The sequence below is a fragment of the Mustela erminea genome, chromosome 12 (genome assembly GCF_009829155.1).
Source record: "Mustela erminea isolate mMusErm1 chromosome 12, mMusErm1.Pri, whole genome shotgun sequence".
Classification (NCBI taxonomy): domain Eukaryota; kingdom Metazoa; phylum Chordata; class Mammalia; order Carnivora; family Mustelidae; genus Mustela; species Mustela erminea.
The window spans coordinates 76,794,099-76,819,781 of record NC_045625.1 but is presented as its reverse complement, the minus strand read 5'-3'; the positions used below and the strand labels follow the sequence as shown (position 1 = coordinate 76,819,781).

The window sequence follows — 25,683 nt, the reverse complement described above, 5'->3', positions numbered from 1 at the left end:
AAAATGTCACACTCAACAAGGCTTTAAAAACTGAATTATTTCATTAGTATATAATTTGAAATTACTACTGAGTATTTATTATAGCTGGTGAAAAGTAATAAATGCATGGATTTCTTTTCATGAGAACTGTCTTCACACAGCTGTATCTTAAGTTGGAAACTGGGTATTGGCATCCTTGCAAAGAAATAGTGTTACTTGATTAGCGCCTGTGGCTGTAGAGTCATGAAAGTCACACACTGTGATTCCGGGCATCTGAGTGAGAAAACACATACACAGAAGCCTACAGGTAATTCAGTATCCAAGACAGCTCACCAAAATCACCAGATCAAAACCACACATGGCTGATTTCTCATCAGATGCTCTTCCTATTTTCTCTTATTAATCACCCTTGCTAAAAAATTGTTCTCCACTAATATCATTATCTACTTCTGTGTTTATTCATTTGTGTGTGTGTGTGTATTTGCCCAAATATTATAACATATGTGGCCCTAATCCAAAAAAGATATTACAAAGTGCAAAAGAAAGCCTAGCATTTCTGCAGGAGAAATGGAAGTTCTCCTGGTCATGTCTGCCTAAAAATTATTATTATAATGAGTCGTGATCATGTTGGGACTTAGATTTGCAAACACAAACATGTTGTTCAATGTTTCAGGAGGAGAAACAAGCACAGCAAGCCACTTATTCGTAAATTTTTCAATGGACAAATATTAATTCTTAAAGTGTGTCTTCAGTTTTTGGGACATCACCTCTTTCCCCATGAGACATCACTTCCTCCATGTCCTTTGAACTATTATAGGATGGGATGAGAAAGGAATGATTTTTTTTTATCACAGTAGAAAGATAATTTGGACTGAATAATAGATGAAGACACCAGAAGGAAGAGCTTGTAGGATGAAGTGGAGAACAAAATATTGGCCCTTGAAGTCTGTGCTAAAAGTGATTTTTTCCAAGAATTTTGTATATCACGCCTGTCATAAACATTTAGTTTCATTGTGCAATGAAGACAGATGACAAGAATTTGCTGCTCCAGCAACCCCAAAAAAAAAAAAAAAAAAAAGAGAGAGAGAGAGAGAGAAAGCAACTTCACTATGTCCTTGGAATCTGCCTTTTTTTGGTTTCAAATGTGCAGTGGAAAACTTGGGCCTGGAAGGGCTGGGGCTGGGGACAGTTGTTTATGTAAGTAATTGGACATCTACATAATTATGGAAATCAGGACAAGTCCCTCTGTTCTCATCTGTTCCAAAGCCAGGACTTGCTCTAAAGTTAAGAGGCATGCAGGCTTGAGAGAAATACACAGCTTAACTGTCCTATGCTGACTCACGTAAGCTTCAAGGTTATGAGGGTTTTTTTCATTTTGTGTCCAAATGGTAGAAGGGGAAAACATGTCTTCAGAATCAGTTATCTGGGAAGAAAAGTGCTTGGGCAGTTCTTAGGTTAGGGAGAATTTTTGTAGATCAGAGGATGATGGGAGATGTGAAGGAATGATTGAAGACAGACTGGGGGAGAAGCATCCTCAAGAAAGGTCCAGAGCACTATATGGACAGCTGACAATGGCGAGGAGCAACATACCTTCCACAGAGAGAAAACACAAGTGAACAGACAAAAGGCTGATATACAAGATCTATAAAGGACTCCTCAAACTCAACACACACAGAACAGATGATCATGTCAAAAAATGGGCAGAAGACATGAACAGACACTTCTCCAAAGAAGACATACAAACTGGCTAGCAGACATAGGAAAAAATGTTCATCATCATTAGCCATCAGGGAGATTCAAATCAAAACCACATTGAGATACCACCAGTTAGAATGGCCAAAATCAACAAGACAGGAAACAACAAGTGTTGGAGAGGATGTGGAGAAAGGGGAACCCTCTTACACTGCTGGTGGGAATGCAAGTTGGTGCAGCCACTTTGGAAAACAGTGTGGAGATTCCTTAAGAAATTAAAAATAGAGCTACCGAATGACCCTGCAATTGCACTACTGGGTATTTACCCCAAAGATACAGATGTTGTGAAAAGATGGGCTATCTGTACCCCAATTTCATAGCAGCAGTGGCCACAGTCACCAAACCGTGGAAAGAGCCAAGATGTCCTTCAATGGACGAACGGATAAAGAGGATATGGTCCATATATACAATGGAGTATTACACCTCCATCAGAAAGGATGAATACCCAACCTTTATGTCAACATGACAGGAATGGAAAAGATTATGCTGAGTGAAAAAAGTCAAGCAGAGAGAGTCAATTATCATATGATTTCACTTACTTGTGGAATAAGGAATAACATGGGAGATGGAGAGGAGAAGTGAGTTGGGGGAAATCAGAGGGGGAGATGAACCATGAAAGACTGTGGACTCTGAGAAACAAACTGAGGGTTTTGGAGGGGAGAAGGGTGGAGGGCTGGGTGAGCCTGGTGGTGGGTATTAAGGAGGGCATGTATTACATGGAGCACTGGGTGTGGTGCATAAACAATAAATCTTGGAACACTGAAAAAAAATAAAATTACAAAAAAAAAATACAAGTGAACAATCACAGAAAAGATAGAGAGGGATTTTGGCATTGAGAAAAAGGATCCTAGAGAATCTCAGTATCTTATCAGCAAATAAGGTAGTGAGGTCACCTTCTGAGAAAGAGTGAGTAGAACTTGGGTCTTGGGAAGTTTTGGCCTAGTCCCAGTAAGAAATGCAAGGGGCTACTGGACAGATGAATGGAAGAGTGATCAAGCAGGTAAGCTAGAGTCATAGTGGGTCATTAGAAGGGTGTTCTGGAGAGGTTATTTGAGATCTCAGAGACAGGGTGATTTCAAGTGACGATTGTATCTAAGGTGGCCCTTTTTGAATGCCAATCAAGGCCATTCCAGCTGAGCAGATCAAGTACAAAGCCAAGGTATCAGTGCCACCTACTGGCTTATGGAAACCAATGAGGAGGCAAATGAGAGATCTAGAGAATTCTAAATTTTCACAGTACTATCTGAAAAACACTCGCTTGACCTAGCCATGTATCCTCTGTAATTAGAAAGGATGCTTTGGGCATGGATATGGAATAACTCCCAGAACCGTCTAAATAGCATTTGATTTAGCAGAGCAAGGAGCATTTAGCTTGAACTCCTAGCCTAGCAGTGGATCTAAGACACCATGGAGATTAAGGTGGACGGATTTCAGGAATTAGGAAAACCAATCACTGTGTTGGTTCCTACAGGCATGGATGCCGAGGCAAAGTGACAGCCTTTGCCTCTAGGTCTAGCAGAGTCCAGTGTATGCCTTGCTCTTCTGTTCCAATCTAGTCTGTCTAAGGAAGTCAAAAAGTCTCCTGGCTAGCATTTGAATTATAACTATCTCTTTACAAATAATTCTCCTCAAAAATTTTTGAGAACCCAAGAGCAGGTTCTTTTCATTTTGTATATCTCTAAATTTCACCTAATACCTAACACCTAGATGTTCAAAGAATATCCACAGAATGAATGAATGAATGAATGAAGAATCTATGATCCTACATTTCTCTAGAATACACTTTCTTTGGGTTTAGAAGCCTCTGGGAAACCCATCCTTCATTGCTGTTCCATTCAGGGCACACTTTTGAAAGATGTGTAGCTACCATCCAACTCCATAAACACAAATGACAAGCATTGGCAAGGTAGGCAAGGTAGCAGGTCTGTCCTAGATCCTCTGCTCACTTTCTTGCTAGCGTCTGGACCGATAATTACTGCTCAGTTGGTTGTGGCAAAGGTCACACTATGCCAAAAGTAGAAGAGATTATAGCAAGGACAGTAATTAAGAAGTGGAATGGGGAACCTGAATACATAAAAGGCCGCATAAATATGCTGCCTCCATTGAGTGAGACAGTCTCAACTTGAAATCACCCACTCCTACAAGACAGAAGTCCCAGCCTTTATTTTGCTTTGGAAACCAAGCTTTCTTCCTGATGGCCAAGAATGCAACTAGTCCATTCTAATATCTCTGTGTGAATTAGTAAAAGGCATCTCCTGCAGAGGCAGAAGCAGCAAACACCAGAGTGCATGGCTTGATGAGATGAACTTGGGCTGGATGTCTGCCCAATTCTCTGGGGCAGTCACCTTGGGCAGTGAATGAACTGCATGTTTACATCCTTTGCCCCAATTGGGGATGCACTGTTTCGGGTTTCCAGCTCCTAGGAGTCACTCCCGAGCTAAGAACCATGGCTCCATCCTAAAAGTTATATATCCAAAGAGAAGACAAAGAGAAGAGCAGAGTCTAAGAAGGGAAGGGTGTGCCGATGTTAGATAATTGCACTGCTCTGTATATGTCCTTTCCCCTTTAGTTAACAAAATAGACTACCTCTACATCAAAAGACAAACCCTACCTACTCTTCATTTTCATTTTTGTGGTCTGCTGCAATGGAAAGAATTATGTACGTAAGGTTTACCTCTCCCAACTGCATTAATTCAGTAAAGCTATGGGACAATGCAGAGGGGTGGACTTTCCTCCATTTCTCACCAGTCAAGTCTGTGTTTCCAGGGCTTCAAAGCAAATACAATAAATCAGGCAGCAAACCTCAGAGTTTCAGTAAGACGACTTGGTTAAACCATGCATGAGTAACTGGTACCTCACTATTCTGGCTGAAGCCCAGGTCAACAATGTTCAGACATATTTACAGGGGGTGGGGTGATTCTGCTGAAATCTGAAACTATATTTTCTGAGCATGATCAATTTCCAAACAATATCAAGTAGTTCTTTGGATCAGACTGTAGAAATTTTTTGATTTCTTTTAGGACAGCGGGAGGGGAGGACGTGTGTAGCATTGAGTAGAGTACTGAATTCAACGAGCAGAGACCCATCATTGGTTTATCACTAGGTTATCACCTCCAAAGAAGTTAGCCTGTCTCCACCATCTTTACTAGGACAGTAATTTCTTAAATGGTCATAAGGAGTTTGTAAGGTTGGACTTGCTTCTGTAGAAAGGCCTCCTATGTGTTTTTCCTTGGGAGAGATAAACTTTCCAATTAAATGAAGAATTCTCTGGCTATCTCTTCACTGTTACTCTTTCAGGGTGAGATGCAGCTCACATCTGTCAGACGTTAGCCAAGCCTCAACTCCCCCTTCTTAACCAGTAACCGCAACACCCCCAGAATGGCGGGTGGGTCCTGCTTGTTGCTTGACTTGAACCAAGGCTGTAAGTGGGGTCTCTGGGGTTCAGGAACCTTCAGCCTTTAACAGAAAAGTCAGAAGGGGATCAGTAAAGGGGTCCTGTGAGAAGCCCCCCTTGGCTTCTCTCTACTCATAAAATATGTAACACGTGTTGACTAGATCCAAAATTATGTCATTGCCTCATAAGTTTTTGAGGTTCCAACTTCCAAGGCCCTTGGGAGAGGAGCAGTTGTTATTGTAAGGTCAGGATTTAGGAGCGGCAACTGAAGCCATTCAAGGTCTCCTTGCCGTGTTGTTTCCATTGCTTTTAGGCAGCCACAGAGAGATCTGGCTGCTCTCAGACTGACAGCCCAGGCAGCACTGCCATGTAGGAATGAGGTAAACAATTGGATTTTTTTTCCCCTAGGAGAATACATTGATGAGCATGGCCACTGCCAAGTCTGTGAAGCCTCATGTGCCAAGTGCTGGGGGCCAACTCGGGAAGAGTGCACTGACTGCCCCATCACAAGGTGAGTGACCTCCCAGTATCTCCTGTGGTTGGGAGCCCATGGGTGGCAGGATGGGGAGAGAAGGTGTTTACCACCTTAAAGTCACCCCTTGGGTCTATAGGAAAAAGAACCAAACTCCATGACACAAAAACCATCCATGGTCCGGCCATAGAGCCAGCTCTGTAGCATCTTCTTCCCATGATGCCCTGCACCCTGTGCAAGAAACAGTTACCTGGACACTAAAAGGGCTTTCCCATCAATGAAAATGGTGTCTTTGATGGCTGCAATTGCATCCCCTTCTGCACACCCATCGTCTCCATCTGCTGATCAAACAGCTCATCATACTCCTAGAGTCAGTTCAAGGATGAACTGTTCCATGAAGGCATTTTGACCACTTCCCAGAATTAACCTTCTCCTCCTCATGTTCCTCTGGGCTCTGTATAAACTTCCATGAGCACCTGCGATATTTTAAGACATTAATTTACAAATCTCTATCTCTCTATAGGGGGGCTGTATTTCGAGAAGCCCCATGAAATACTCATTTTGTATCTCCATTACCTATCGCAGGACAAGGAAAATAGTAGGCACTCAATTAATGTTCGGTAGCTGAATGAATGGGGAAATAACAAGCATCTGAACGGAATGAGAATCTGCTAATACACTGGGAATTTCTAGCATAGAGCATTGGAAGACTGTTGTGTTTTTAGTCAATGCTCCTCTGATTGGAGCCCTTAAGACTTGTTGGCTGACTGAGTGTTTGAATGCGTAGCCCCATCACTGCTCTACTCAGTGCCTAGGAAGCAGGCTCTCTCCAGACCAGTATGATGAGGCTGCTTTGGTGGCAGATAAATCCCCAGGATGGACAGTCCCTCTGCTTCGTACAACAGTCATTTCACCTAATTCTTCCTCAAGACTATAATCCCCTGAGCAGGAACTGTGGTTGTATTTGTCTCCCTAGTCCCCCCGCCCCCCCCCGCCCCAGTGATCAACACACAGTAATGATTCAAGAAATAGTAAAGTGTATAATCAATATCATGGGCTTGGCTGTCCAGATAGCTTCCTCAGGAAGAGAAAAAAGGAAGGGGGGGATGGAGGGAGGCAAGGAGACAAACACCAAAGAAGTCTTAAGAATTGTCATTGCTCACTGTGGTAACATTTCCCAAGTGTCTCTTTTAGATATCTATGCCTCTACATATTGGATTTGCTTTCAGGCAGCTTCAGGACACACTCTTGGTTACAGACATCATTCTGAGTATGGGTCCTGCTTCTCCTAACTCCTCACCATATCAACAGTCAAGCCCCACTGCATGTTTGGACATGTTTGAACTAAAGGAACTTACTAGCATTTGTTTACTAGGGCTATTACCATCCTCCGGTGTATACTGCAGAAGTCAGGATTGTCCCAGGTTCATCAAAAGTCAGGGAAAAACAACAACAACAACAACGCTACTACCATAAATAGCCATGAAAAATACTGAAGCCCATTGGTACATTAAGATCAGAGATACAGTTCCTGGGACATTGGGGTAGCACAACTGGCATAAGCAGCCCATGATTTAGCTTTTAAAGAAAGAAAAGCATGCTCATGGATCTTGAACTCATGTGTTCTATGGAAATCTTGTTTCCCAGGAAGAGTTTTCTTCTCATCTCCCTGAGCACTCCATTTCGCTCATCTCTCTTCCTTGATAAAAATTACTTGCAAATATGTCCAAGAGAGGGCATCATATCATAGCAAGGAACTACCTGACTTTTTTAAATCTGCATTTTGCTAGAACAGGGTTGAGACGATGAGGAGATAAAAACTATTTGGAAAGATGTTGATGTTGACTGAGTTGTTCTTAAAAGACAAAAAGTATTTTTCTTAAGTATCTTCCAAAGCATTTTCTTGAGTGGAATCAGATCCCTTCAAGATGGTCTTGAGCACCTGCTCTATGTCCAGCTCTGAGTTAGGTCCATGAATTCTCAGAGGTAGCTCAGGAGGTCAAAGTCAAGGGTTGGTGAAGTGCTCAGGGACCAGCTTTAACACTCGAGACCCGAAGCAAAAGCTGCAACCCTGGCGGGGGAAGGCTATCTTGATAGAAAGTAGGGCTGTAGGGGACACGGCCACTCCAGAACCATGGAAGGAGGAAGCAGAGCTACAGCTCGGGGGGGGGGGGGGGGATAAATACCCCCAATCTCTCTCTCCTCCCACCCATAGATCTGCTGGTGATTTCCCTCGTCTGGAATTGAGTGGAGGCCAATGGGAAACACCACTTACAAATGGGAGGAGTGAGCCTGGGGAGGTAGGGTCTAGTTGGCACACTTCCAGGACATGGCAGGACAAATAATGACAAAAAATGGATCTGAGCCAAGGGTAAGGAGAGAAACAGAACACCCAGGACAGTTGATCTGTCCAAGTTTCTTCCTGGTCTTAAGCTTTTAGATATCTCTAGTCCTGGCAGAAAAAAAGTCATCCCTAAAGATGTCTCTTGTTTGTTTTTTTTTTAAGATTTTTTTTTTTTTTTTTTACTTATTTGAGAGAAAAAGAGAAGACATGAGCAGGAGGGAGGAGCAGAGGGAGAACGAGAAGCAGACTCCCCACTGAGCAGGGCGCCTGAGGCAGGGCTTGATCCCGGGACCCTGAGATCATGACCTGAGCTGAAGACAGATGCCCGAATGAGCCACCCAGGCACCCCCCAAAGGAGTTTTTATCTAGGAGAGAAGAATTCATATTTAAGTTATAGGTTTGCTTCAAAATGATATGGGAGGGAAGTAAACCGATGGGGATATAAATAAGATTGACCACGCAGTGAAACTGCTGCAGCCGAGAGATGAATACAGAGGAAAGGGCACTTTTATGTCTTGTATATGTGTTTATTTTATATATATTTAAATTTTTTACTTAGTAAAGTTTCAAAAATAACATAACCCCAAACTTGTTTTACAGAAAACCAAACTTTAGGAAGCCCTCTCTTTGTATTCTAGGTCTCTCTTTATATTTCCATTAACTCTTGGGCTTAGCTCCTTAGAGAGGAATGAAAACTTGGAGGCAGAAAGAGCCTCCTTTGGCACTGCTAACATGCAGAGCCCTCAGTGCCACGGCCCTCATGGCCCTCCTGGTCCTCCTGGCTCAAGCTGGCTTCCCAACCCAGTCCTGAAGGAGTCATAGAGTCAATGAACCAATTAAAAACATTATAAGTTACCTCTGCTCTGATCTACCCTCAAATGCTTTATTTGATCTGTTTCAGTGAATTCGTTGGGGGGGTGCGGAGAGACTTTTTGCCAGATTTCATTTCGTGTTAACATTATCTCTCTGTCCCTCTGCCCCTCGCCCCGTTCACTCTCTTTCCGTCTCAAGTAAATAAAACCTTAAGAAAAAAAATTAAAGTACCAAGAAAGTAGATTAAATGCCCTTGTGACGACGTACTTGGGCTAAACCAACCATCAGCAGAGGATCCACTAAACCTGATTCACCGTCTCATCTCTTCTAGTTTGTAACACACACACACACACACACACACACACACCGGATGTCAGAAAACGTAGTGCCAATATGGAGAACATTACCTCTGCCCAGCTCAATAACACTCTGCCGACTTCTTCTTTCCATAAGCCCTGTTGGACCTGGAATGGTTCGCTGATTATGAAAAGGCTAAAAGCACACATGAGTTGGGGAAGAAATGTCTTCCCTGCAGAGATTAGCTTGCCCAGTTGTCTCAAACATCCAGAGTGGGTGATGGGCGGTCCCAGAAAGGACTTGGGTTGGCTTTACAGGAAATTGTCTTCAGCCCCACGGAGCCCAGGGCAAGGTCATCTGTTCTCCACTAGCGAAAATTGTTAGTGTCAGTGGAAATCTGAGCCACCTGAGCTGGTTCTTTTCTCAAGTTCCTTAACAGTTTTCCTTGAGGGGGGTGGGCTTGCAGGAGATGGTGTAATTCAGTGCCTTTACCTAAACGTGACTGTTTTCCTTCTCTGTTTTGATCTCTAGAAAGAATCACATTCTTACAAAAAACTGTACTTCAACTTCGCTTTCCTTAGAGTAGATACGAAGGGAGGTGGTTTAAAGCACCATTATGTGCTTGGTACTTTCTTAAAATTAAGCACTCAAGTCAGAAGGGCTGCCCCATGCATATATTAACATGAAAGTATTACACCCTCGGCTTCACCCCCAAGTCTGCTGCCCCCACCTTCTGGATGCTTCTAAATGGTTCCCATCATTGAGAGTATTAGATCACTCATCCCAAGAGAAATTATTTCCCCCTAAATAAGTTCATCAGCTCTTTCTATAAAAGGCAAAAATGATGACACACTTTTCATTCCCTTTGCAGCAGAATTTAGGAGGAAAAAAAAAAAAAAAAAGAACCCTCACTAATAAACATTCCCATTCTCCCTTCCGCAGAGTATCTAGCAGCTTCCTTGTTTAAAAACCTCAGAAAGCTCTTACACAGTTTTTCTTAAAGGGAGGTTTGGGGTTTTTAACTAGTCACATCCAAATGATTCCTTGAAAAATCTAGCTCAGATGCCAGAGCCGGGGTGGGGCTGGGATATTCCCAGTCGGCATGAGTGCCATCAACTGAAAGTCTGGGCTGGGAGCGCAGCCTTCTCAGCAGACCCCATGGCACAGGGGATCTGTTTTGACATAGACAACCAGATGTGCATACTCGTCTGCTCGGGGCTGGGACTCCATGCCCTGCAGTGGGCCACAGGCCTTGTTCACTCCAGCAGTGCTCAGTATGGTGACCAGAAACCAAAGGGCGGAGAATGCAAGAACGAAGGTGGCTGTCTGTCTTATGATGTTGGTGTTAATCCCACTGTCCCCACTCAGGTTGCCTTGCTCCCCTGCCGACCTCCACAACCCTGTGACTGAAATGGCCCCGGCTCAGGGCTGGCTCTAGCTGTGGAAACAGTGGGACTTAGACACGCCAGTGCACCCCAGGCCTATGCCTGCCCTTCCATGGGAGGTCCGGCTTGGGGGGTGAGGGGCGGAGAGAGGCAGCAGAGGGAGAAAGGAGCCCTAGCTTTGCTGACAGGCCCTCCATTCTGTCCGGTGGGGATGCCAATGTTATACCATCAGGGATAAGTGTGTGCTGCATGGTGAGTTAACCTCCCAACTGAGACAGTAACTACTGCTGGGAAGAAACTTGAACTGATTCAACTGGACGCCACCTGTGTTAACTTAGGGCTCATTTAGCAGATTCCACAGTTATCCCTACTACCAGCGAGCAGAAGGCGGAACAGCAGCTCTCAAACTGTGGTCCCTAGACCAGCGGCATGTGCATCGCCCCGGAGCTTAACAAATACAAATTCTCAGCTCTCTCCCCCAAAGACTTACTGATTTAGAAACTCCAGGGGCAGAGCCCCGCGGCTGACTTCATCAATCCGCATTAGCTATCTGACTCTTGCCCTTGCTAAACATTTCTTATTTTTCTGAGCAAAATTTTTGGATACGATTTACTTCATCCTGTTTGCTCCTGGGATTACTTTGTGAAGGAAGAAAAGAAGCAAAACTATGAAAATATCAACAGTGACATTATGATATGTATTTTATGTGTATAAAATCAAAGGTTTTAGGAGCGCCCATTCTAACTCATTCGTAGTGCCCATGTAGGTGTTTGCAAACAAGATGAAAAAAAAGCTGGTACCTTAGGCATCAGGAAGCCCTTGCAAAAATGGTGCGCAAAATCAGAGTTCATCGATTACTTTGCCTTGTGCATGGATCAAGTTTATAAGTAGCACGTAAGCTACGGGACCATGCTTCATTCTACCCCTTTGAGAGCCCTTGATGTTGGCATTTCCCCTAGAAAGTGTGCACATGCTGATAACCAAAGGAAGAGTATTTTCTCCGAGGCCTCTGGATGCAGAGGCCCATTTAGTGTCTTGAAATTTTAAAGACCTCCATGTGACTGTTGACTGGGTTTGGCTGGGGCCCACAGTATGGGTTTAATCCCTGCAGGCACCGGTTAGCTTATTTGGAACCAGACTCAGGACTGCATCCTGAGCCAGTTTCTGGCATGCCTGCTGTTGGGTCCAGACCCTGGGCCAAGGATGGGTACGTGACTAATATTCCCCATGTTCCAAGATGATCAATCCCAGGCATCCCCCTTGTTTCTGGAACAATGAAACCAAGTCTGTGCAGTGAAACATGAACGCCACATGTTCTCATACTTAGAGCCGTTCCAGAAAGTCACCCTTATAAACTCTGAAATCTGTTCTTCCTCTAGGACTTTTGACAATGGCCGCTGCGTTTTCAAATGTCCCTCAGGGACATTTGAATTTCAGAATGAATGTCATCTATGCCACCACACCTGCCAAGAATGCCAAGGAAATGAGCCTTCCAACTGTACTTCCTGTGGAGTAGGTGAGGAAGTCTGGCTGTTCTCTTCTTTCTTTCTTTAAACCTGTTCTCCCCCTGGTTTGACTCAGAAGCTTCAACTCTGGGGACAAGGGGTTGATCTCAGAAAGCTGTTCGCTGGGGAGTGCATACAACCTTGAAGTTTCTGCTTCTTGTCAGGAAACGAATTCACATTATCGTAGACACAGACTCACTGTCCCTAAGGAGATGAGAGAGAAGCTAAGACATGTCTTTCCGGAGAAGGAGAAAGGTCATTCAGACATGATGTCAGACATGAGACCGTCAGGAAAGCTAAGATTTGTTGCGGTGAAAGTGAAAAGTGAGGATGTTAAGGAGACACATTCAGTCTTCAAGAGAAATATTGAAATAGAGGCTGTGTCAAGGTCTCCTCAGCCCTGAGCTATTTTATTGAGAAGTTGTCAGAGCCCTACTGTAGGAACAAAGGAATTTTTTTCAACAAAAATATTGTTTTGTCTCAGCTTTAACAGTTCAAGTTTCTGCTGTCATTGGATTATATTTCATGATATCAAAGATCCTCTGCAGTTTGCTCTTGACTCCTTTCCAACTTCCCCTCATATGTCTGTCCCCCACTTTTACCTCATGTGGGCCAGATTCGTATTTTATTTGACCTTTTAACATTTCAGCCAAATTTAAAAATTGGGAAATTTCGAAGAAAACCTTGGTAGTTTGTTTTGTTTGTTTTATTTGGCTTTGTTTTGGTTTGTTTTCTCTGAAAACTTGGAGCACAACACTGGGCACCACTTGGCCTACATTCCCTAAATGACTGACGGGACATCAGAGGAGGCTGCTCTCCCCACCACTCCTTATTGTCTCACTGATCCCAAGGCCATCAGTTACCACCACCATCATGCTCACACGTTGTTTTTGTTCCTGGTGGAAGAGAACTACTTATCTTTATTAATAGAACCAAGAATAATGAAGACTGAATTGAGAGTATCATACATTTGTAGGAAAATGGGAGAGAACACATTTCTTTGTGTAAACTAAAATTTTTTTGTGTGTTTGTCATGTAAACAAGGTAGATCTATGTCAAATTTTCTCTCTGGTCTGCTCCTTCTGTTTCCTTCCTCATCTATAAGATGGTGATAATGGTTTTCTACTTTTAAGATTATGAAAATAAAATGAGGTTAAATGAGATAAAATAACAAAGCACTTAAACAGGGCTGGGCACATATGAAGTACTCAATATAATACTAAATACTACCCTTACTATCACCACTACTACCACCACTGTTACTGTTTGTACCTACTTACGCCTGTGGCCATGCCAATTTCCCTAGCTGTTCAAAGACTTCACTGGAGATGTTCCTCACTTGTTATCTGCCTGACCTCTAATTATTTTGTAGGTCTCAACATCATTTCCTCAATGAGGGCTGTCCCAATTTCCTTTCTAGGATGGGACCTTTCTATATGTGCATCCTTGGAGCTTCTGCTTACCCCTTTACAGGCATCCTCAATCTCGAAAGCTATCTTGTCCATAAGACTCTACGTCCTATAAAAGCAGTGAATGGTTTCTACCTGAGCACTAGCTTTGAGCACTGGGACAGCACGCAGCGTGCACAGTATAACTGAATAAATGAATGGTTCAGTAGCAGGTCAGTACCAGCAACCAGAGTAACTGAGTTCTAGTTCCTGCTTTGTGACTAATGAACTAGAAGACATTAATCCTGATTCTTCACCTCTTTGAGTCTCTCTTTGTTAGTTAAAAAAAAAAAAAATGGGGCTGGGGGTGACACATAGGTGAGACAGCATCTAAAAAATTCCCTTTCACATTTAAAACACACTGACTCTTCATATATAGTCCAAAATTAAGGATTCCCTTGAATACTGAACAAATGTCTAGAATGTTCTATGCATCCTACAGTTACTTGGGCCAATCCACACAAAAGATGCTTTGACACTTCTCAGTTTTTTTGTTTAAAAGTCTATGTTTACTCCCTATCTTAATAAAAGTTCACCTGTGGAAGTTACTACACATAGTGGTCATGGGACAAGACAATAAATGGTTGTATGATGCTTGCCTTCAAGGAGTTGACAGCCTAACAAAGGGATCTGTGCTAATAATGGATTATAAACACAAGAAAATATTAAAGACCAAAGGAAGGAAGGAATCCTACCACAAGTCAGAGAAGAAACAGCTCTCAGCTCTCGTGAGCGGGAAGGCCTTGCCAGAGGGGGCACTGTTGAGTGGCTCTGATTTCCCTCCTCTGCAGAGCATGTCGTCCCTAGGACATACCTGAGCACCGCCAACACAGGAAACAGTGGTAAAGACAAGGGATCTCTGACCTGAGGCAGTTCCATACCAACAGGCTTTGATACTGAGGGACGCTTAGGTGGCTCAGTCAGTTGGGCCTCGAACTCTTGGTTTTGGCTCAGGTCATGATCTCGGAGAGTTGCAGGCTCAAGCCCTGTGACAGGCTCCACATTGGGCACAGAGTCTGCTTGAAATTCTTCCCCCCTCCCTCTCCCTTCCGCTCTGCTCCTCCCCTTGCTCTCTCTCTCTCTCTCTTTCAGATAAATACATAAATAAAATCGTTAAAAAAAATTAAAAGGCTGAAATCCTCTGGCTACAGGGTGCCACCTACACACGAGTGCCTGCCAGCAGTTCACAGAAATTTCACCTTTGCTTAATTGTAATTTTGTTAAGATTTAGGTCTGAATCCTTTTTGGAAATACAGACCTCCAGCCCTGGGAGTGAAGATTCCCTCTAATGTTCTTGTCCAGATTTGTCCTCTACGAAATTAAACCCAAAGCTAAATTTGACCAATCACATAATAGCTACAGTAAGAAAAATGTTGAAGTAAACTTTATAGTTTATTTTCAGAATCTCTCAGCCTTTCTTTTTTTTAAGATTATGATTTTATTTATTTCTTTGAGAGAGAGAGAGAGAGAGCATGAGCAGGGGGTAGGTACAGAGGGGAGGGAGAAGCAGACACCCCGCTGAGCAGGGAATGCATCGTGAAACCCAATCCCAGGACCCTGGATCATGACCTGAGTTGAAGGCGAACACTTAACTGACTGAGCCATCCAGGGGTTCCCTCAGCTGTCTTCACATGAGTCCACATTCTCTTCTAATGAAATTAGCTGCTCTAGAAGCAGCTAATTGCTCTTAAGTATAAATGAAAGCCAATCTCAGAGTTTCTTGCACTTTCACTCTTGTCTCATATTATCACATGAAAGGTTTGCACCTAACAAAAATATCAGCCCTCCTGTTACTAGAACCAGCTTCTCTTACATATTGTCACAATAATTTAAATTCTGAGACTCTAGTCAAGTAGCCAAAAATGTATGCATGGTAATTTAAATCCGTGGGACATCCAAATTACCAGTGAAAACTAAAACTGCCATACTACCCAGGCTATTAGAAACTTGAGCACATCTTGGGGTAATCCTAGACCAAACCTTGGGAAAATCTGCCCATGATCAAGGCATCTAAGTTAACTCCTTTACAGGGTCCGTGTATTTCAAATACCAAGACCATCCAAATCTGTTTGTTTGGTTTTTTTTTTTAACTCAAATGGCAATACCCAAAGTGGTTCAAATAACAAAGCCATGTCTGAATAATATAAATGGGATTGGAGAACATTTCATCTGGTATTGAAACCCATCACTGTTAATTTTTATTTTTAGATTATTGATCCAGTTGGTTACATTAGAAAAATGGGAATATTGCTAAATATTAATGCACTTAGCTACTCAATCATTCCTACAACAAATAAGTATTTAGAACTCGGTATATGCCAGGCTGCCCCCAAGCCTCTGGATCCTGAGGTGATGTCATGTCAGGGTGTAGGGGACGGACTTCAACAGCTGAATGGAGGAGGGAGTAACTTCTCACTGTTCTCCTCAGATCTTCCTAACTATATCTCAGAAGTTTGGCCCTCTGAAAAACAGGATCTTTTCTGAATGAGTCTTGGTGGAAATGAGGTTTGCTAGGGTTTCATAAGGTGTCTGAAAAGAACATAGCTTGGAATGTTCGCCCTTTTGTGGTGTCAAGATTCCACGTTCTACCAGGTCAGGGGTTTGGGCTCCCTATCATCCCCAAATGCACATGACATCCTCCCAAACACTCTCCTTCCCTTAGAGGAGAATGTTCTTCCAACTCAAACTTGGAGAGGGCTGACACTTTGTTGCACCCGCCTAGGGAAGTCCTCTTTATTGCCTTTGTCCCATGGGAACCAGCAGACTTCCGGTTGGAAATCACAAACACTAAAGAGATAGCTTCAGAGCCCATAATCCAAGGGTGTGATTTTTAAACTGGATTTGAACTAGGGATTTAGTTAAGGACAAAACACTGGGTTAGATCATTTGAGAGTGCCACGTTTAGGGAAATACTTGAAATACAGAATGTTTAGGGAAATACAGAAATACTTGAATGCTGGCAAGGACTATTACACTGATGTTAAGATTCTGCTTTTGCAACATGGGGAGAGTGATATCTTTAGCCACAGATTCAGCAGCCTTGCACCTTGAAGGTCAATGGTTCTGGATCTCCACGTAGAGTATCACGAGTGAACACTAGCCCTAGTTATTTGGGGAAACACAAGTCAGCTGTTCTGCAGAAGCAGGAGCATATGGGAGACTTGATCCAGAGAAGACAGATCTCTACACACACTCAGCACAAAAAAAAAAAAAAAAAAAAAAAAAACTCCAGGAGGGCAAAGGCAGGGGACCTCCAGGCACATTTCGTTCATCTTGTTTTATGTGTATACAAACTTATTCTAACCCTTTGTCATTCAGTGTGAGTTTATAATTGGTTCGAATTTTCTATTCCCTCCAAAAGCAACTTCCGTAGTCTCGTATTAGACATACTGCTAATTCTTTCCATGTAGACTCCAATGTTGACAGAAGCTCAGGACTCCCAGAAATCCATTTAAGGAGTCAAAAAGGTGACTGTCATCCTACGCTGTCACCGTAGGAACTGGCAGCCATGCAAAAATTCAGACTTTTGGACGGTTAATACAAGTGTGTGATTTTGATAACCGAATTCAAAACCATTCTAAAAATCGGGACTCTCAAAGAAGCCGTTCTATCAGGAAGCCTTTGTTTATTCTCATAGGATCCCCATAGCTCCCAAGTCTGAGACCCTCCACAGAAACCAAAAGGAGCCCCTGGGAAAGTTAAACACTTTCTGATTCATAGTTACTCACAGAGTGTGGCTTCTGCTTTTGCAGCGACATCCCAGATGGTAGTCCCGACTCACTCAAATGTACAAAATACTGAAAAATTATTCCCTGCAAGGAAAACTTCTCGACCATAAGCAGAGAGATGTTGAACTTTTCATTAAATGCATTCTTATACTCCTGGTCCCCTAGAAGCCAAAGTACTCAGTTACATCTTTCTTTTAAAATGGGGCACCTAGGTGGCTCAATGGGTTAAAGCCTCTGCCTTTGGCTCAGGTCATGATCTCAGGGTCCTGGGATCGAGCCCCACATCAGGCTCTCTGCTCAGCAGGGGGCCTGCTTCCCTTCCCCTCTCTCTGCCTGCCTCTCTGCCTACCTGTGATCTCTGTCTGTCAAATAAATGAATAAAATATTTTTTAAAAAATTTAAATCTTAGGTTATATTAGTTTCACAGTTAATTTTGTACATTTTTCTTCTTTTTGGTTGCCCCTCCATCTGTTCAGATAAGCACGGCCAGGAGCGCTTCCTGTATCAGGGGGAGTGTTGGGAGAGCTGCCCAGCAGGCCACTATCCTGCCGAGGGGCACACCTGCCTGCCCTGCTCAGACAACTGTGAACTTTGTCACCGTGCACACATCTGCACACGATGCATGGATGGCTACTTCATAGTGCCCAGCAACCACACCTGCCAGAAGTTGGAGTGTGGACAAGGTAAGTAAGGCTGCTCTGGGCCAGTCTTATACCAGGAGGTAGCATGAGGAGCTCTACCTCGGGATGGCTCTGAGATTTGAATTGACCTCCTGGCTTTAATGTTGGCACCTGGGATGACTTTGTGTGACTGTATGTCCAGTGGGGACACTGATGGCTGCTCCTCCCTCTTCCTCCACACACCTTTCTCTGGGTCTCTTCAGACACATTCCAGAGACACAGTAATGCAGCTGATCACAGAGACATTGATATTGAATCAAGGGTTTGTGGGTGGGGTATAATGGAGAGGAAATCAAATCAGAATTTGAAGGTCCTGACCAACAATTTTCTCCTTTCCTATTACTAGTTATGAGACCCTGCGCAAAATCAGTCTAATTTCTCTATGCCTTTTATTCTTCGTGTGGGAAAGGGTGAGCATTGCACCAAACTGGTTGCTGTGAGAAGCTGATGAGAATAAGCTTACCTAAAGCTACTTGAAAATATGAAATGTCCTATAAATTGTATGTGTTATTGCTACGGCCCAATTTCATATCTTACATGGGAAGAAGATTAAAAAACAGGACTTAAATTTTTTGTTCTTTTCCATGTAAGAATGTTACAGATTTTCTCTGCTCTGTATAAGAATTATGCCTGGTCTGGTGCTAAAAAGAGCTCCAAGATGTTTCTAGAATAATTAAGACATTCATTCCTTTTTCTGCTTTATGTTCACTAATGTAGTATAGGATTTAAGTCTTGAAAAAATAATTTGGGAAGGCAGATTTTTTAAAGACAGAGTCTGTTCACTTATATACCCAATTCCATATTCCCAGAAATGGAACTTATTTTTTTAATAAAATCTACCATCTTTATGTCAAAACTAGTTGCATGGCATATAGCTCGACTTACTCTGTTTGTACCAATCAATCTGATCCAATCTATTAAATGAATGGAAAGAGATTAGAAGGGGGATTCAGGGTGGGAGTGTAAAAAGACTTTGAACTCATCTCTTTCTACAGATACTATAATTTTATGGCTACATGCCGAATAATTTCCCTCCAAAAAGGACCTCTGAACTAGATAAACAGCACCTCTACAACTAAAGATAAAAGAGACACATCAAGGAGAACCTAGGTGACTCAGTCAGTTAAGCACCGAACTCTTGGTTTTGGCTCAGGTCATGATCTCATAGTCATGAGATCAGGCTCTGTGATGAGTGAGGAGTCTGCTTCAGATTCTCTCTGCTTCTCCCTCTTTGCTCCTCTCCCAACTCACTTGCACTCTCTCTCACTAAAATAAATAAAATCTTTTTTAAAAAGACAGAGAGACACAACAAGACACAGAAAAAATATTCAAAGAAATAATGGTTAGAAACTTCTCTAACCTGGGGAAGAAAACAGACATCTAGGTCCTGGAATCCCAGAGAATTCTAAATAAGAGGAACCCAAAGAGAACCACACCAAGATACATAATTAAAATGGTAAGAGTTAAGAGAGAGAATCTAAAAAGAGGTGCAGAAAAACGATTTATTTGTTTATTAAACAAACGATTTATTTTACAAAGAAAACTCATATGCTTATTAGAAAATTTTTCAGGGGCACCTGGGTGGCTCAGTGGGTTAAGCCTCTGCCTTCGGCTCGGGTCGTGATCCCAGGGTCCTGGGATCGGGCCCCACATCGGGCTCTCTGCTTCGAAGGGAGCCTGCTTCCTCCTCTCTCTCTGCCTGCCTCTCTGTCTACTTGTGAGCTCTGTCTGTCAAATAAATAAAATCTTTAGAAAAAAAAAAAAAAGAAAAGAAAATTTTTAAGCAGAAATTTTATAGGCCAGAAGGGAGTAGCAGATTCAAAGTGGTGAAAGAAAAAAATTTCCAACCAAAAATGTCTACTTGCAAAGGTTATCCTTCAGAATGAAGAAGAGGCTAGGAGTTTTCCAGATAAGCAAAATCTAAAGGAGATCATTACTACTAAAACAGCTTTACAAGAAACGGTAAGGAGATTTCTCTAAACTAAAAAGAAAAGACACTAATAATATGAAAACACATGAAAGTATTAATCTTATTGGAAAAGGTAAATACATGATAAAGGTAGTGAATAGTGAATCTATCACTTACAAAGTAAGTTTAAGGTTAAAAGACAAAAATAGTATAATTAATTAAAATTAAAATAATTATGGATGCATAAAATTAAAAGATGTAATATATGTCACCGAAATTATAAAATGTGGAGCTTTGGAATGTGTTCAAAATTAAGATGCTGTCAACTTTAAAAAACCTCTTATATACATGGGATATTATATGTGGACCTCATGGTAACCACAAAAGAAAAAGACCATAGTAAATATTCAAAAGAAAATGAGGAAGGAATCTAAACATAACACTAAAGAAGGCCACCAGACAACAAGGGAAGAGAGAGAAAAAAGAAACAGAGAGGAATTTCAAAAACAACCAGGAGACAAGTATCAAAATGACAGTAAGTATATACTTACCAATAATTACTTTATATGTAAATGGACTAAATTCACCATTCAAAAGATACTATATAGCTAGAGCTATCTTGAGAAAGAAGAAGAAAGCTGGAGATATCACATTCCCTTACTTCAAACTATACTACAAAGCTATAGTATTCAAAACAATATGGTGCTGGCACACCAAAAAAAGAAAAAAAAGAAAAAGCAAATAGACATGTAAGTTGAATAGAACTGAGAGCCCAGAAATAGACCCATGCATACATGGACAATTGATTACGAAGAAAGAACCAAGAACATACAAAGGATAAAAGAGTCTTTTCGATAAATGGTGCCAAGAGAACTGGTGAGCTACATGCAAAAGAATGAATGTGGACCACTTCATTGTACCATACACAAAAATTAACTAAAAATGCATTAAAGACTCATCTAAAGAAGACAAACTGATGGCCAATGAGCACATGAAAAGATGTTCAGCATCACTCGTTTTTAGGGAAACACAAATCAAAACCACAATGAGATACCATCTCATACCCATTAGAATGGCTATTATCAAAAGACAAAAATCACAAGTGTTAGAGAGAATGCAAAGAAAAGGAAACCCTCATACACTGTTACTGGGAATGTAATTTGATGTAGTCCCTGTGGAAAACATATGGATATTCCTCAAAAAATTAAGAATAAAACTACCACATGATCCAGTTACAACCCTACTGGGGTTTTATCCAAAAAACAAGAAAACACAAATTTGAAAAGATATACTCATCCCTGTGTTCATTATGGCATTTACAATAGCCAAAAACCTGAAAATAGCTAAATGTTCACCAGTAGATGAATGGATAAAGTTGATCCATTAAAAAAAAGAATAAAATGTTGCCATTTACAATATGGATGGGCCATGAGGGTATTGTGCTAGTGGAATAAATCAGGAGAAAGACAAATACCATATGATTTCACTCATATGTAGAATCTAAGACACAAAACAAAACTGATAGATACAGAGAACAGACTCATGGTTACCAGAGAGAAGAGGGTGTCGGCTGGGAGAAAGGGCTGAAGGGGACCAACTATAGGGTGATGCATGGTAACTGGATTTTGAGGGTGATCACTTTGCGATATATACAGATATCAAATTATACTATAGACCGAAACACATAATTTTAAAAATACATTAAGAAATACTCAGAAAATAAAAATGTGATCTTGGAAATTTTTTTTGAAAATTATAGAAGAAAGTGGGGGGACACCTGGGTGGCTCAGGTGATTAGGCATCAGACTGTAGGTTTTGGTTCAAGTCATGATCTCATGGATAATGAGATCAAGTCCCATACTGGGCTTCATGCTCAGTGGAGAGTCTGAGATTGTCTCCCTCTGCTCTCCCCCAATTTATGCACACAGATGAGTGGCAGGGGTGGGGGGCTCTCTCTGTCTCAAATAAATAAATCTTTAAAAACCACTATAGTGGGCATCTGGGTGGCTCATTCAGTTAAGCATCTGCCTTCAGCTCGGGTCATAATCTCCAGGTCCTGGGATCAAACCCTCCATCGGGCTCCCTGCTCAGCGGGGAATCTGCTTCTCTCTCTCTCACTCTCTGTACCTCTGCCCCACCCCTGCTTGTTCTCTCTCTCTCAACTGAATAAGTAAAATCTTTTAAAAAAATTTTTTCAAAAAATTTTCAAAAATCAATTATAGAAGAATGGAAATGAAGGGGGGAAAAAGATTTTTAAAAAACTTTAAAATCACTGAGACAGTAGAACTAAAATAAAAAGTAAAAGTAGAAAACAGAGAAGAGGGAAGAAAAATTCAGGGTCAACCCAGGAATTCAAATAATTTAGGTTTTTAAATAGTAAACAGCAAAAACAGAATAGAGAACATTAACAAAGAAATAATTCAGAAAATTACCCCAGAACTGAAAGGCATGAATTTCCAGATTCAACAAGCCTTCTGCATGTACGGCATAATGGATTTTAAAAAGACACACACCAAGGCACATTATTGTAAGAATTTGGAAAACAGATTTCTATTTTTGGCCAAAGGAAAACCCTATAAACTCCTATGAGTAAAAAAGCAGGTCATACAAGAAGGATTGGCTATCAGAATGACAACTTCTCAACAATAATGGAAACTAAAACATAAAAATGGAACAAAAACTTCAAACTTTTGAGAAAAGAAATCATTTCTCTTTTTAATCCTAACTTCAGTCAAGCCATGAGTCATGTGTGAGGGTTAAAAAAAAGAGTATTGTCATGCAAGCTTTCCAAAACTTTACCTCCCATGCATCCTCTCTTGGGATAATTACTTGTAAAGGGTACATTCCACAAAACAAATAGAACAGGAATTTGAAAATATAAGGTCCAGAAAATGGGGCATCAAAGGAAGACAGGGATGAAAGGAATCCTCAGGATGACAGTAAAAAGATACAAGTACAAAGGAAACAGTGAACAAAACAAAAAGGCAACCCATGGAGTGGAGAAAATATTCACAAATGACACCACAGTCAAAGCGCTGATATCCAAGATCTGTAAAGAACTTCTCAAACTCAACACCCAAAAACAGATAATCAAGTCAAAAAATGGACAGAAGACATGAACAGACACTTCTCCAAAGAAGACAAACAAATGGCCAGCAGACACATGAGAAAATGCTCATCATCATTAGCCATCTAGGAAATTCAAATCAAAATAAATTTGATTTATTATTTATATTATTATTTGTTATTTATTATTTGATTCTTACACCAGTTAGAATCACAAAGATTAACAAGGCAAGAAACAACAAGTGTTGGAGAGGATGTGGAGAAAGGGGGACCCTCTTACACTGTTGGTGGGAATGCAAGTTGGTGCAGTCATTTTGGAAAATAGCGTGGAGAATCCTCAAAAAATTAAAAATAGAGCTATCCTATGACCTGGCAATTGCACTACTGGGTATTTACCCCAAAGATACAGATATCGTGAAAAGAAGGGCCATCTGTACCCCAATGTTCATAGCAGCAATGGCCACAGTCACCAAACTGTGGAAAGAACCAAGATGCCCTTCAACGGACGAATGGATAAAGAAGATATGGTCCATATATACAATGGAGTATTATGCCTCCATCAGAAAGGACGAATACCCAACTTTTGTATCAGCATGGATGAGACTGGAAGAGACTATGCTGAGTGAAATAAGTCAAGCAGAGAGAGTCAATTATCATATGGTTTCACTTCAGGTGGAACATAAGGAATAACATGGAGGACATGAAGAGAAGGAAATGAAAAGTGAAGCGGGGGCAATTAAAGAGGGAGACGAACCACGAGAGACTGTGGACTCTGAGAAACAAACAGGGTTTAAGAGGGGAGGAGGTGGGGAGACGGTGAGCCTGGTGGTGGGTATTAAGGAGGACACATACTGCATGGAGCACTGGGTGTGGTGCATAAACAATGAATCTTGGAACACTACATCAAGAACTAATGCTATATAGTGACTAACATAACACAATAAAAAAAATTTAAAAACAAACAAAATAAACTACGCAAGAGCTGGGAGATTTCTACTTGTACAGTTGAGGATGAATTAAGGACAGATCCTGTAAAAATAAAAAAGAAGCCAGAAAAATAGTAGCATAAGAGAAAACAAAAAGGTATACAAGAGCCTAAATATCATCTAAATATGAATAATAATAGTATAATCATATTATAAATATTACAAACACTATAAATACTGAATATTAATCAAGCAAAATTTATCATTTGGGAGGATGGAAAGTATGTCTATGTCTGTTGGAATGGTGGTGAAACAAAGCTAGTCTTTACCATTACAGGTAATGCCTAAGAATAAAATCAAGAGGCATCATAATCATGTCATTTAGACATTTGGAGGTTAAAAACAAAGCAACAGCTAAAAGAATTAAAATTCATTATCTCTGAGAAAAGGAAAGGGCAGAAAACAAGTTACATGCCAACATATTTTCATAGCAATGAACGCATCTCCACTCAGCAAAAATGAATCGTTATTTCTCACTCTTCCTATATAGGTGAAGTTCAAGACCCAGACTATGGAGAATGTGTGCCTTGTGAAGAAGGCTGTCTGGGATGCAGCTTGGGTATGCCACATTTTTTTTTTTTGTTACCTTAAGAGTTGACCTAGTTTTTTTTTTTCTCTTTTTTCTCACACCTCTTGATTTTTTCAGCAGGAATGTCATTGTTACCACCAGTAAAGCCAAGTTTAAGGAAAGGACAAGCATCTTTTCCTCTGGTCGTTAGCTGTCTGGCAAGGGATACCTTCAGCAACCATGTTTCTAGTTACATAGGATGTGGCCTCTCCTTGGCTTCTCAGGGTCACAAATAAAGAGATAAACCATGGTGGGAGAAAGAAACTCAAGCAAAGAAGTGCCTAATTAATCTAATTTATTTGGCATGTTATTCACAAACCCCCAAGTTTGGGGGTTTTCCTTTGCAGAAATGACTCCATTGGCTGAAGCCTAAGACAACTCTTTGAGAAGAAAGCAATGTGGTGACCGAGTTGAAACCCCCACCGTACAATGAACAGTCCTCGCCAGTCTTCCGTAGCATTCTCTAATTCAAATCGCTGATCCATTTCTCCCCACGCATGCCTGGTTTCCCTGTGGTAAGGAGGAGACGGACAGTCCGTACAACACAGAACCACTGTAATGGATATAAAATGAAATATATGGAGGCCACCAAATTCCAGGAATGTATCTTAATGTAAATTTAATCAAGATACTGAAAATTATTAATGCTCGGGTCTGTAGATCTTTGGGAGGAAACCCAAGCTAAATTAAAGACAGAGTAATTTCTGTTCATGGAGTTTCTCTATGACTGGCTAACTCCTCCTTCTAAAACTTTAATGTGCACACAAATCCCATAGGGGATTTGTCAAAATGCAAATTCTGATTCACAGGTCTGGGTCAGGCCTGAGAATTACCTTTCTAATAAGCTGCCTCGTGAAGCCAAGGCTTCAGCAAACACTCATGAGGTTGCAAGAGGTCAGGCTCTGCCGGGATTAAATAGACTTTTTATCAACTTTACCTAAAGGATTTCCTTGAATTCTTAAATATTATACATGAATTATAATTTATCTGATGGCTGTCACAGATTCTCTCTGCCCTCAGTGGAAATGATGCATTTTTATAATATCATAATGAAACAGAGGTTTTAGGAACTTGAATGCCATTCTCCCATTACTTTCCATTATGAAGTGGGGCATAAATTATTGGAAAATAAAATCTAATAATGAAATCACACTTAGGAAGGGGTTAACATTTACAGCAAGAAATTTAAAGGCAAAAGTGCTAATTTTCTGGGAAGCAAAAATAGACCTAAACAGACATAATAAAAGTACTAAAATTGAAAAGATAAGCAAATTCCAGAGTTATCTTGTGAAGTGACAGGAGGTGGTCTTCCTTGCAGGGAGCAGGGATAAATGTCCTGACTATCTTGAGTCCAAAC

The 25,683-nt window shown here is 41.3% G+C and overlaps 1 protein-coding gene and 1 long non-coding RNA gene across 5 annotated transcripts in view; one reads left to right on the top strand and one right to left on the bottom strand.

The window, feature by feature from the left end:
• PCSK5 (proprotein convertase subtilisin/kexin type 5) overlaps positions 1-25,683 on the top strand; it is a 449,406-nt gene that overhangs the window by 339,408 nt on the left and 84,315 nt on the right. For both annotated transcript variants that reach the window (XM_032308751.1, XM_032308750.1), the window contains exons 21-24: positions 5,534-5,636; positions 11,816-11,952; positions 17,594-17,800; positions 24,249-24,317. In XM_032308751.1, coding sequence (XP_032164642.1) covers positions 5,534-5,636; positions 11,816-11,952; positions 17,594-17,800; positions 24,249-24,317 — 516 coding nt within the window. The remainder of the gene's footprint in view (positions 1-5,533; positions 5,637-11,815; positions 11,953-17,593; positions 17,801-24,248; positions 24,318-25,683) is intronic.
• LOC116571054 overlaps positions 23,974-25,683 on the bottom strand; it is a 72,681-nt gene continuing 70,971 nt past the window's right edge. For all 3 annotated transcript variants that reach the window (XR_004277677.1, XR_004277676.1, XR_004277675.1), the window contains exon 4: positions 23,974-24,836. This is a non-coding gene — a long non-coding RNA (uncharacterized LOC116571054). The remainder of the gene's footprint in view (positions 24,837-25,683) is intronic.